This window comes from Cetorhinus maximus, chromosome 17, assembly GCF_964194155.1.
Source record: "Cetorhinus maximus chromosome 17, sCetMax3.hap1.1, whole genome shotgun sequence".
NCBI classification, from domain to species: Eukaryota; Metazoa; Chordata; class Chondrichthyes; order Lamniformes; family Cetorhinidae; genus Cetorhinus; species Cetorhinus maximus.
Genome location: NC_135895.1, coordinates 52,453,429 through 52,466,069, shown reverse-complemented (window position 1 = coordinate 52,466,069; position 12,641 = coordinate 52,453,429). Strand labels below are relative to the sequence as shown.

General features: G+C 43.5%; 1 protein-coding gene across 6 annotated transcripts in view; it reads left to right on the top strand.

Annotated features, from left to right (window-relative positions):
* fggy (FGGY carbohydrate kinase domain containing) overlaps nucleotides 1-12,641 on the top strand; it is a 371,941-nt gene that overhangs the window by 84,549 nt on the left and 274,751 nt on the right. For all 6 annotated transcript variants that reach the window (XR_013579315.1, XM_078561209.1, XM_078561205.1 and 3 more), the window contains one exon: nucleotides 442-530. Coding sequence is in view for 5 of the 6 variants with exons in the window: in XM_078561209.1 (XP_078417335.1) it covers nucleotides 442-530 (89 nt within the window). In the remaining variant the exon portion in view is untranslated. The remainder of the gene's footprint in view (nucleotides 1-441; nucleotides 531-12,641) is intronic.

The following is a 12,641-nucleotide window of genomic DNA, read 5'->3' as shown; positions in this document are numbered from 1 at the left end:
TACTGCAGTCTCCATCATGTTTTTCATTCGCTCGGTTGCTTATGCGTCTGGGATAACATCACCGGGAAAATGAGAACCTGGCAGAGTGATTTCAACATTGAAAAACATAATAAACGTAACATTTCGTAATTTTTTTAACAATGCATTCTTTGAAAATGAAAATATTTTTTAGGGTATGAATTGTGATGTATTAGCTTTAAATTTTAGATTTTTAATTGTGAACTATTATAAAGACAAATAACCACCGCTTTAAAAGCAAATTAACTTATATGTAACATTTTTTTTATGTGATGTGATAATTTTTAAATGTTTTGCAACATTACAATTTACAATTGTAAGTTACAGTAACACTTAAAGAAACAAATTATCTTGTAAATACCACATGCAGAGGATATTAGCTTGTTTTTGGAATTGTTAATTGTGTTTGTTTGAATTTGCCAGAAACTGCGAACCATTTGCTGGGAAAAAGCTGGTCATTTCTTTGATCTCCCTGATTTTCTATCTTGGAAAGCCACAGGTGCAACTACAAGGTATTTATTTACATAAAGTCTGGTATTCCCGCAATAAGGACTGTTCATTACTGCAGTGGGAGTCTTTGGGAGAAGTAAACCATGCCAAAATGGATCGGGGGTGGGGGGATGTGGGTGGTGAGGGGGTGGTGTTGCAGGCGCAGTTTTGGCAAACTTCCATTTGGACCTTTTGATACTGAGCCAGAAGGTGAGATCATCCTGGAGTTTAAGAGGACAAACTAATCCTGGACAATGTGCTTAAATTTGACAAAGTAAAGACTGTTTGATGAGACAGTCTTCATAAATTCCCTCATAGGGTGAGGGATAGGGGCAGAGTTTGCAGGTGATATTGTGGATTGGACACACACTATGAAAGAGAGTTGCTGTTCTCTTGGCTGACATTTGTTAACTCCCCCTTTCCACTGCCTGGCATGACTCAGTGTGTCTGCATTCTAAGTAAAATAGTGGTTTAATGTGAAATAGGAGAGGCATATGCAGTTTTCTATTTCAAGAAAATGATCTCAAGGAGTGAATGTGTTTCTGTTAGCTGTTGTGCACAGACCCAGGATGAAGCGGTTTATTGATGGGAAGGAGTGCAAATGATAGTTGTCACCATATGTAATGTTACCTTCTGAGAAAACTAAATAGTAACTGGCACAAAAAGACTATTGCAGGTTTGAACAAAAGCAAAATAAACGATTTTTAGATATTCAGTTGTTCCACACAAGTACTATCTAGAGCATTGTTTGAAAGAATTTTAGGAGCAAGAAACTAACATGAGGTAGAACACTTCTTGGGTTATCAATACATGAACTCTTTGTGGCTGCAAACTTGATTATAGTATGATTGCGTAAAATGCAACTGTTTTTATGAAAGCTAATAATCCCTAAATGTAGTATAAAGGTATAAAGTATGTATCATTCCAACACCTTAAGCACAAAATCTAGGCTGACAATCCAATCTAGTAGTGAGGGAATGCTGTGGATGGGATGTTAAAAGGTCCCTTCTGCCCTCTCAGGTGGGAGTAAAAGATTCCATACCACTATTCAAAAAAGAGCAGGGGAGTTCCCCATTATATCTGTCCCTCAACCAGCAGCATTAAAACAGATTATCTGGTCATTATCAAATTGTTTGTAGGACAGCAAATTAACTGCTGTGTTTCCTACATTACAATAATGATCACAGTTCAAAAGTATTTCATTGGCAATAAAATGCTGGAGGATATCCTGAGATTGTGGAATGAACTATATAAATGCAAATTCTTTCTGTCTCAAACAACAACTTGCATTTATATTGCATCTTTAACATCGTAAAACGTCCCAAGGTGTTTCACAGATGCATTATCAAACAAAGTTTGACACAGAGCCACATAAGGCACTTGGTCACAAAAGTAGTTTTTAAGGGGTGTCTTAAAAGAGGAAAGCAAAGTTGAGGAATGGAGAGGTTTGGGAAGGAAATCCAAAGTTAGAGCTTTGACAGCTGAAGGCACGGTTGCCAATGGAGAAGTGATTAAAATTCGGCATGTGCAAGAGGCCAGAATTGGAGGTATTGCATCGAGGTATACATAATGTATAAAATGATGTCACGTACTGATAGCATTATTATATTATATATACTGGTATTGTCATTTCCTAGAAATGAACACTGTAATCACTGACACACAACTTGTTGGTGGAGATGACCGTATTGACATCACTTGCAGCCAAAAAGGGAAAGAAGTAGAAAATTGCTAATGCACTCCATATTATGTATCTATTACAAAAAAAGGAACATTGAGTGAATACAGTATGTTAATCTCATTTTGCTTTTCAGATCACAGTAGAAACTGCTCAAGGTTAACTCTTGTAGTTATGATGCCATTTGTTCTCCTTGAGACTAGAGCTTTAAAACCACTTTTAGGCTGGGATTTTTTGGCCTCGCCGTAGTGGGACCCGCCACGGGTGATGCAGCGACCCAGCCAAAAGTCCATTGGCTTTCAGTGGGACTGGTCGACCCCGCCTGCAGACAGGGCCGGAAAATCCTGCCCTTAGTTTTCTACCTGTGAAGTTAGCATGTCTGCGGCAACAACTCCCAGTATTAACTTCTGAGCTATCCATGAGTTGCTTCATTTTCACTGCTAACTGCCCCGTTAATAAGTGATCACTTAATTATTGCCTGTGACATCGTGTGATTGATACGCTTATCATTGAAATGAGGGAAAATCCACATATACTCAAAAAAATTAAAAGTTAGTGTACAAACAATAAAATATTACAACTAATTCACCTGAAACCTAAATCCGATCCTCGTGTTCCCTATCCATTATATACTGTTGAGAACTGTTCCATACAGTTCATAGCACCCTCGCCTTTGAATCAGAGGGTTGAGGGTTCATGTCCCACTCCCGGAAACCAAGAACTGTGATTGTACTCAAAAGAGTTGCAATCTGTGACTGTTGATAACTCGAAAAGAGTATCACACACTGATTTTTTAAATTTATTTTCCGAAGTCGCCGTTGCAAGGGGCTCCTTTTAAATTCTTTAAATATCTATTGAATCATCTGGAATTGCAGTTTTAGAGGAACTGTTTTGGCATCCTGATGGGGAATTATCAGAATGACATCAGCATCTTACTGAATGAAAGTCTTTTCCAGGTTCCAACAACAACTGACACAGCAGGAGTCCTTCAAGAGTTTAAACATTTACATGTATTGCAGCTAGGTGCATACTGTATTGATTTAAAGTAAAAATTAAGTAAAGCCTAAAAACCATTGTTTGTGTGCTATTCATGGGTTAACTGTGCGTTACTAAAAGTTTCTGGAAAAATATCCCTGCTTGTTTAAGCAAGATAATACTGTTTGCAGTCTGTAGGGTAAAATGTAGATTTCCTCTCCCACACCATGCATCAGCAAATGATAAAAGAGCAACACTAATTACCTGTGTCTAAAACAGCTGAATCTTACCTATAATAATAATACATGTGCAGAGCCATTTGCTTACTGATCAATACCTCCAAAAACAGATTAACTGGTCACTGATATTGTGGGACATTGATGTGTGCAATTTGGGTGCTGCATTTGCTGGTAAACCTCAAGTGACTATTTTTGCACTGCTTTAAGACATTGAGGACATGAAAGGTGCTATATAAATGCAAATTCAAAATTTCAGTTTGTAGTTTACTTCTCTTTATCGTTGGGGCATAAATGTAACATACCCTAACTGTCTAGATCAGCCTTTTGCTATCTTGATTGCATTGTTCCAATCTCCCAATTCAGTGGCATAAATTATTGCGTTAAATTGAAGGCATCATGAGGGTTTCCAGGGAAGTAGGTGTTGACCTGCATGATTTTATGTTGGTGGTCATGTACAATGCCCGTATTGAGACAATAAAAACCTCCCTTTTACTTAATATAGGACACAGCATTGTCCCCAGGGGCTTGAACGGAAATGTTACTGTAGCTGATGACTTACTGGACTCAGAGTGCCAGGTGTCCTGTAGAATTGTGTTGTCCTTGCACATTGCTGCTATTGGTAAGTTACGCAAGGGTTCCAGCTATTGGCCTTATGAATAATTAATCTTCAACCTCCTTGATGCTGACAGCAAACTGACATTGCAGATGTCCTCAGTGCTACAGCCAGAAAGGAGCCCAATAAATCTATTTTATAAATCTATCACAGTTACTTTGGCCATTGACTCTGCCATACAAATATTACATGTTGTGTGGGGGTCTTTCTGAAGGAGGTGGTAAAGGTATGTTAATACCTTCTTGGGCATATCTTCCATCCAAATTATATACCTGTACCTAATATCAGTGACCTGCATGTGCAACAGAACAATGGGACTTGAAGATGTGCCATGCATGTCACCTGGCATCTGTGACCTCCATGATATTTTGCTGGGTGGTAACCTGACCCACTTTAAACCCCACCTCTAATCAAGCTTTTGATCGGCATTCTCTTTCACCTCTGTGACGTTTATATATGTTAAAGGTGCTATAAAAATATAATAATATCATCATTGTCATACTGACTGGTAGTATTTTTCAGCAATTTGTTGAATAAAGTGGTTGAGCATCACTTTTGCGAGGCTCTTTCTAACAATAACAAGTAAAGAGATTCCCCAGTGATTATTACAGATAAAACTGTTTCCCTTTTCCTGAAAGAGATTGACAATTGAAGCATCCTTGAACCCTTAGGGGATCTTTCTTATGTCCTACATTGATTGAAATAATTTTTTGAGGCATTTGACTAAGTTGCCACTGGTTTTGTATATCTCAACTGGGATAGTATCAGAACTAGGTGCTGTCCCATTTCATAGAATCACACAGCACAGAAAGAGGTCATTCAGCCCATTGTGCCAATGCAGTGCTGACTGTTTGAAAGAGGTGTCCAATTTGTCTCATACCATTGCTCTTTCCCCAGGGTAATGCATTTAAGAGCAGTCAGATGGCCTTTGCAACCTCTGAGGTAATAGGTTGCAACAATGTTAAACTCCTTACAGTGTTTGGAAAGGCTGGAGACTATTTGTACCCTTACATACAATCACTTACCTGTGATTGGCTTTTTCCTTTAAGTAAACTCTGCATTCATTTAAGACGAATGATGTTTTGGATTTCCTGCCCATCGTCTGCTTGTTAGCTCCCTTTGCCTAACTCAGTCCGGCCTGGGATTTGCTTTGAATAAGGAATGAGGCCTGACTCAGGAAGATCTAGGGCAGAATCTTGTGAAGCTCCCGGGTGTGGGAAAAGAGGCGGACAGGGGCACTTAATTGAGTGGGAGGCAAAATGTCAACTTCCTGGCAGCAGGATAAAAGTTGACTATTAAATAGGTGGCAGATTGAAGGTGGATCGTGCTTCCCTACAGCAAGCGGCAGCAACCTCTTTAATATGTTAGCAAGTCATGCATGCTCATTAAAAGACAACTTTGTGTGATTAAATTGTACCTTTGGCATTAAGTATGTAACAAACAAGAAACATGAGCCTTCAGATTCACAACTGGTTAAAGGTGGTGTGCAGCATGTGAGGTGGACTTCCTGGTGGATTTGGACTGAGTAGACATTGCTTTTCTTGTATGGAGAGCTTTGTTGAACCACAGAGAAGGAGACATTGATACATTGAGGTTAGGTGGCGGTTGCTAAAAGGGCATGGCTGACTGAGGGAGGGAGGGTGGGTGGTGCAGCCCTATGAAGGCTCATGGGGGACAGAGAGAGGAAGCTGGATTACACAGGGAAGGTCAGTGCCTACATACACGAGATCTAGAGGGAAGGTCAGTGATGAGCCTGAGAGTTGGGGGTAAGAGAGGGCAGGTCAAGGATGATAGAGGGAGGATCGAGGATGACAAATAGCAAATTGAGAGTAATGGAGGGTGGTGCAGTGCCAGGAAGCTGATTGATGGTGACAGGAAGAAGCTCTAGGGTGAATGATAGTTGGTCAAGGGTGATGGGGGCAGTGAGTGGCTGGAGGGTCTTCGAAGGTAGTGCAAGGGTGATGGACTGACATTCCAGACAGGTATCTGACACCCACATTGCATCCAGATTCCAGCCAGAATGAGGCCTCTGCAAGATCTCTTGGCCTCCTTATGAAATGCTAGTGTCAGTGCCAACAGATCCAGGGATTCAAAACTCCTCGCAAGCAGCCAGACTGATGCTGCTGGACGGTAAGGAGCGGATGCCTGTCTGGATGCTGTTCATATATGGACCTTCAACCCCATGAGGTAAGGGTGAGCCTGGCGCCTTCTTGCCCAACCCCACTGCATAATTGGCGGAGGCCCTTACCCCTGCACGTAATTGCACATATCCAGCCGCTCCGCCTCTGAGGGGAAGTGCCATGCCCTTCCGGTACCCCGCCAGGACCTCTGTCGCAAGAAGAAGATTCTGCTACTGGAGTGGTTGATTATTCCATTCATTCTGATGAATGGAACACACTTCAATGTCAGTGCCAATCACTCTTGGATGTAGAACACTGAGCAGCAAAATAAAACTGTCTGTGCACAGTAATATGCTTTATTCTCAACCTTTAAGGTAGTAAGTGTACCATATCAACCTCTCTAAGAATGGCAGCTATAAGGCCTAAAATTATGAAATCACAGTCCCAACAAAGAGGCACATCCAGGTATTTGATGACCCATTGTTTTCTGTTGAACGTTTAAACTTTGTGGAACAAGTCTTCAGTTTACTGAATGAACTTCTGGTGCGTGAAGCTCTGCATTGGAAGCACAATTTCATTCAATCAACCTTTTATCCTTAAATTAAGAGCAGAGTTTGTACCATGGATACACAATATTAGAAGTATATTTAGTCAAATCATAGTAGAATCATAGAGACCCATATTTCTGGGATGTGCAACAATGTAACTCCAGTGGATTGCCCACTGAAGAGAAAGAAACTAGATCTGCTGGGTTTATGATGATTTAGTAGTCATTTGCAATTCCAATCAGGGTCTTCCTTCTGTGAATCACCTTATCAAGCACCTTTTAAAAATCTATACACAAATTATCCATGGTGTTTCTTTTATAAATGCACTCCTTTACTTCTTCAAAGAAGTCCATGAACGTTGTCAGGTTATGTGTGGACAGCAGATACAGGGGATTTATCCTATCGTCTGGGCTGAATCAAAAATAGTGAAAGGGTTTTGCCCTAACCTCTTCATTGTCTAGTTTTTGATCGTTTGAAAATTTCCATCACCAGCTGGATATCCCACATAAAAAAAAAAGGTGATTATCTACAAGAAGTTGGGAAGACTGAGTTTCATTTTCCCATTTAACTAAAGAAACTCTGACTATTAATACTTAGAATACATTCATATAGTTAAGAGTGAAATTAAGAATAGCGATGCATTCTCACTGAGGCCAGATGTTCCTCTGTTGATAACTCTGGCAAAAAGAAAAACATTCAAAAGCAGGAAAACAAGGCAGAAAACAGTAACAGACTGTTCATGTTTATACTGCAGCTCTAACTCAGATTTCCATCCTAAGATATGTTCATGGAAATTAATGAAAACAAAAACGTTTTTGCTTGTTAAAGCCTACCAAGCCTTTATTAAAAGGCAAGTCAAAAACAAATTTGTGCAAAATTTTGTCGGGGAATACAAACAAAATCTGAGTTATTAACTTACGGGCAAAACTGACATTATCTTAATTAAAGGAAAGATTTCTTGGTACCACTATAACTTTACACCAGTAATAAAATGTTTGTGCAGTACAACAATTTTACAAAATGCTTGAAAAGATGTTGAAGAAACGCTCTGCATATGTATTGAAGGCTCGAAGCCTCGTCCAATGTAAATTGGAAAATTGCTTTTATTTTATTTTATTATTATTATTTTATTGCTTTTATTTATCAAGGCTTTTATTTACCAATATGTTTTGCTGAGAGATCAGGGCGTGGGGATGGTAATGCATGATTAAACATTCCCCATTATTTCTGAGCAGGCAGCATGCAAACTTTGCAATGTGCGTTGTTGAATGGCTGCATGCCTGAGCAGGGGCTGCAAAATTATGAGACGCTAGACGAGTTCAAGTTAGCCTAACTACTTAAAGCCAACCTGCACCTCTTAAAGGGAAGATGCGCTTTGGTTGGAGCAGATACTAAAAGTCACTGTAGGAGTGAGTTTGACCTGGGAAAGACACAAAGTGGAATTTTCCCTGCCCGCTGACTTTGGGCGGCATGAGTGGACAATATGGTGAGAAGGCCAAAAATCGGTTTCACAATGTCGTGAAACCAGCTTGCGATTGCCTGGTCTGCCCATCAATGCGGGCCGCGTTTTCCACCATCGGATGTCAGGAACATCATTGTAATGCATCTGCATACCATTATAAGCCCAGCTCACCAGAATCATCCCCCCTTGCTGGATAATTCAAGCACAGCAGCGGGAAAACACGCCGGTGCAGAACATGCCTTGACAAGTGTGATGTGCAGAAGTCAGGACTTACTGTCAGGGCCTTGCTCACATCGAGGAGCAGAAGATGCTGGAGCCTGTCAGTAACAGGATTCTGTAGGAATGTCTATCACATGCTGGGTGGAGTTTGATGGACGTGGCTCCACCGCGAAGCAGCTCACAGAAGGTGGAAAATCACCGTTGAGGCTCTGCTCACAACAGATGATCATCGAGGGGCTGAAGAGGAAGGTCTAGCTGTGTTTGGGAGAGGAAGATGCACCAGGGGGTGGGAGAGGAAGGTCTAGGATTGACTGGGAGAGGAAGGTGTGCCATGGGGTGGTGAGGTTGGGACAGAGTCCAGGGAGGGAGCAAGGAGTCCAGGAAGGGAAAGGAATAATGATAGAATAAGAAGTAAGGATGGAGGAAGGCATTGGGAAAGGAGTAGAGGGTGGAGGAAGGAGTCGAGAAGGGGGAAGAAGCCGGAAAGGGGGAAGGACTAAGTGGGTGGGGGAAAGAGTTCCAATGTGGGGGTCGGGGCGGTGGGGGGTGGGGTGGGGGGGGGGTGCGGTGTCTAGATGAACGTATAAGAGAGTTGAGCTATGACTGCCTCATGGGGAGCGAAATTAGGATGGGCGTGGTAGGAGGGAATGGTGAGAATGACCGAGGGTAGAGTGAGGCGGGAGGACGAGGATGAAATTATATCGGTAGAAGGAACGATGAGGGTTATTGGTGGGGATTCGGAAGCAGACTCGGACCCTTGGTATGGGAAGGAGGAGGTTGGGAATGTTAGGTGGGATTTTCTGGATGTAAGGGAATGTGCACGTTCACCTGGACATCTCCGAAAGAAAAGGGCTCTGGCTGGTAGGTGACGATGGGGAGGTGGAGGGTGATGCTAGGGGGGTCGACAGCGATGGGGGAAATGAAATGGATGACTGGGGGAGGGGAAAGGACAGGGTACCTGAAGAAGAATGTTAACCACACCATACTTGCTAAATCAAAATTGAAACGAGAGTCGTGGTGGGTGAGAACAGGTGCTGCTTGGGAGTGTGATGAGTGGGTGGACAGAAATGCAGGTCAGCTCAGAGGAACGACTGAAAGCGAACCCCAAACCCCAGCACACAGCATTGAAAATTCTCAAGATATTGAGATGAGTGTTGAGCAGGAGTGTTGAGCGTGTGCGTGGGAGAATGTTTGCACGAGGTTCCGAAAGGCCCTGCCACAAACACACCTTACCCTCCAGAATCACTCATGGCCCAGCTGTATGCAGCTGAACTGCTAGTGGGGGGGGGTGTATGCTCTGGGAGGACTTGCGAATCTTGTAAATCAAGCTGTAAGACACCATTACACATTGTTCAGTGAAAGTGATTATATTTTCAGAATGTTAAGTAACAAAATATGTTCACCCATGCAACCAACTGTGATCAGAATTTCTTAACTTTTGAACGCCTTAGACTTCTAGGTGCTGCCCTGACATCCGCAGAAGGGTGGAGACAGCCTGTGCAATGGTTGCCCCGGTGCCTCCGATGCCTTCAGCATGGGTCTTCTGGAGAGCCGAGTCCTTGGGGGCCACAGCTTGCTTTGGCTGTTCTCCTGTAGGCCGGCTGCTCTGTCTGTGGTGACAGAGGACGAGATTGAGGGAATCACAGGTAAAAGGGACTCAGAGGGAGAGGACAGCCTCTGGGATTCATGAGTGGATGACCTAGGGGTGTCCAGCTGCCGCTCCTCCTCCTTTCGAGTGTCCGAGGGGCCCAGCCTGACTCCTTGAGGGGAAGGAGCACCTGCGCGGATGTTGAGGTGCCCCGCTTTCATCTCATGTTGCCGCTGCAAGAATTCACCCATGGCTATTGCGATGGCGTGCAGGCCTGCGCATACCTCTGCGTTCTGCTGAACCAGGCTCTCCATGGCGTCCGCCATCTTTCCTATGGAGACCTCCGTACGCGCACATGTGGGCACCAATTCATCAGATCAGGTGGATGTGCTCCACTGACTTGCGTGCCATTCTGTTGAGGGCTTCCAGTAGCTCTGCGTGATGTCCCCCCACCTTCTGCTGACTCTCCACGATGGGTTGGAAGGCTGAATCCAGAGGCTCGTCATCTGACTCGGACTCACAGATGCCTCTTCCTCAGCTGTCCTCCAAGTGCCAGGGAGCTTGGCTGAACCTGCCTCCTCCTGCTGCAGACGTGTCCATGCGGTGACCACCAAATTGTAAACCCGAGCCTGCTCTAGATCCAGGTCCCACTGAGGTGTATGTCTGCATTGCACTGTGACGGGTCTTCCAAGCTGCTTATTTCCAGCTCTTCAATGGAGGAGGAGTTCTTTTGGCTGGAGCTGAGGGACTGGCTGGCTGAGGTTGTCGGTTACTTGGCAGAGCTCCCTGTGAACCAAAGTAGAAATAATTAGTGCATGTCAGTGGAGTCAAAAGCAGGAGAGAGAGCACTCACATTTGTGTTGAAAGAGGGATGTTATGCAGGATCCTCAGATGGGTGTTCACTGCCAACCTCACCCTCACCACAGGCACAGTCCTTGTCTTCACCAGTCAGTGCGATGACATGCTCCTCAAAGTGATTGAGGGGCCTAATGTGGGCCACTCCACCCCCGGTGTGGGACCACTCCCTACCGTTGTGAGTCAGCTTCTCCTGCATGAAAACAGATGGAGAGAGTGTGATCAGGATACATGGCACTTCATGGAATGTTTGTATGGTGAGTGGAGCCATGGATGGGATGAGGGTGCGAACTTGAGAGGATATGAGCCTAATGGAGATGTAAGGGTGTGTGTGTGTTAGTGGCGTTGTCCCTTGAGCTGTGAGATCCCTGTGGATGTGTGATGGGTTTGTGAGTGTGTGAGTTGAGAGTGATAAGAAGAGTGACTTACTCTGGCAGAACAGATGAGACTATTCATCCTCTTGCGGCACTGGGTGGCTGTGCTCTTTTGCAGGGCATTGGCGCTGACCAGTGCTGCCACTTCCGCCCGTGCTGGAGTAGTGATGTTGCTGCCCCTCCTGCGGCCAGAGCAGTGGTAGAGGACATCACGGCAGGCCTCCACTGTGTTCAAAAGGCGCTCAAGGGGTGCGTCATTAGGCAGTCTTCTTGCCTATTGGGGCCATGTCTTCTTTGCAGCAGTACTGGGCTGGAAACACTGAAATGTGTGCATGGCTGCACTTTAAATATGGTGGCAGGCGTGATGAAATGACGAGGTGATTCGCTTGCCCGTCATCAAAACAGCGTGTTTCCTGGGAATGCATGATTAATGAGGCAGGATTGGGATGATATGGTGTGAAAATCTGCCATTGAGGCCGGTGGGTAAAACACCCTTTTTCCTGTCCGATACTGCACTGCGTGCAAAACTGGGATGATTCCGCCCACAAGAATGGCACAACATGGCAAAGAACAGGCTCCAAGATTTTCAGATGTTGCACTGGAGGCCTTGATACAGGAGTTGGAGAAAAGGTGTCATCTATCCACAGAGGTCCTGCAGATCAATTTTGTGAAGGCAATGGGATCATCTAGCATTTGCAGTCAATGCCAGGATTCTAGCCCCCAGGACCAGGATGCAGTGCTACAAGGAATTCAATGACTTCTGTTGTAACAGAAGTTGGTAAAGGCTGAGTTGTTTAAATCCCAGAGGGAAACAACTGTCATAACCTATATTGGTATGTTTGAGATGCAGCTCTGAATTCAGAAATAACACCACCAAGCTTCAAGAGGTTTTTTTTAACATTTATTAATTTAACAAGAAATTAAACACATGCACATGTCTACAAATTACTTCCATAATAACTTTTAAACAAATTCCCAAATTCATCACTCCCAGGTAAATCTTCACCAAGGCGACAATAACCCATTGACTTTAAACAGATACCAGGCAAAGCACATTTGACCTTTCAAATTCAAAATGAGGTTCCTTTGCAGACACAGTCCTAGGCTTACAGGCTGGTTAGATCTTACATGCCTCTGACACACACACACAAACTCCTTTTGGTTTGTACCTAGCTTTCCCTTTGAATATAAATTTTCCATTGTATTACTAGATATTTAAATTTGACCTCTCCTAACAATAATCCTTTTATTCCACCAATTCCATTGCTTGGTGTCTCCTAGCTAGGTGCAAGATTTTACCCATTCTTTTGAATGGTTTATTCAACAATTGCAAATGTACTCTTTACCTTCTATCCTTACGTTTATCTAATTAACATCTCAAACTACTATACATCAAAGCACCCAAACTAGCGAGTTTTAATCCAGTTAAGCCACACACATAAACACACACATAGACACAGACC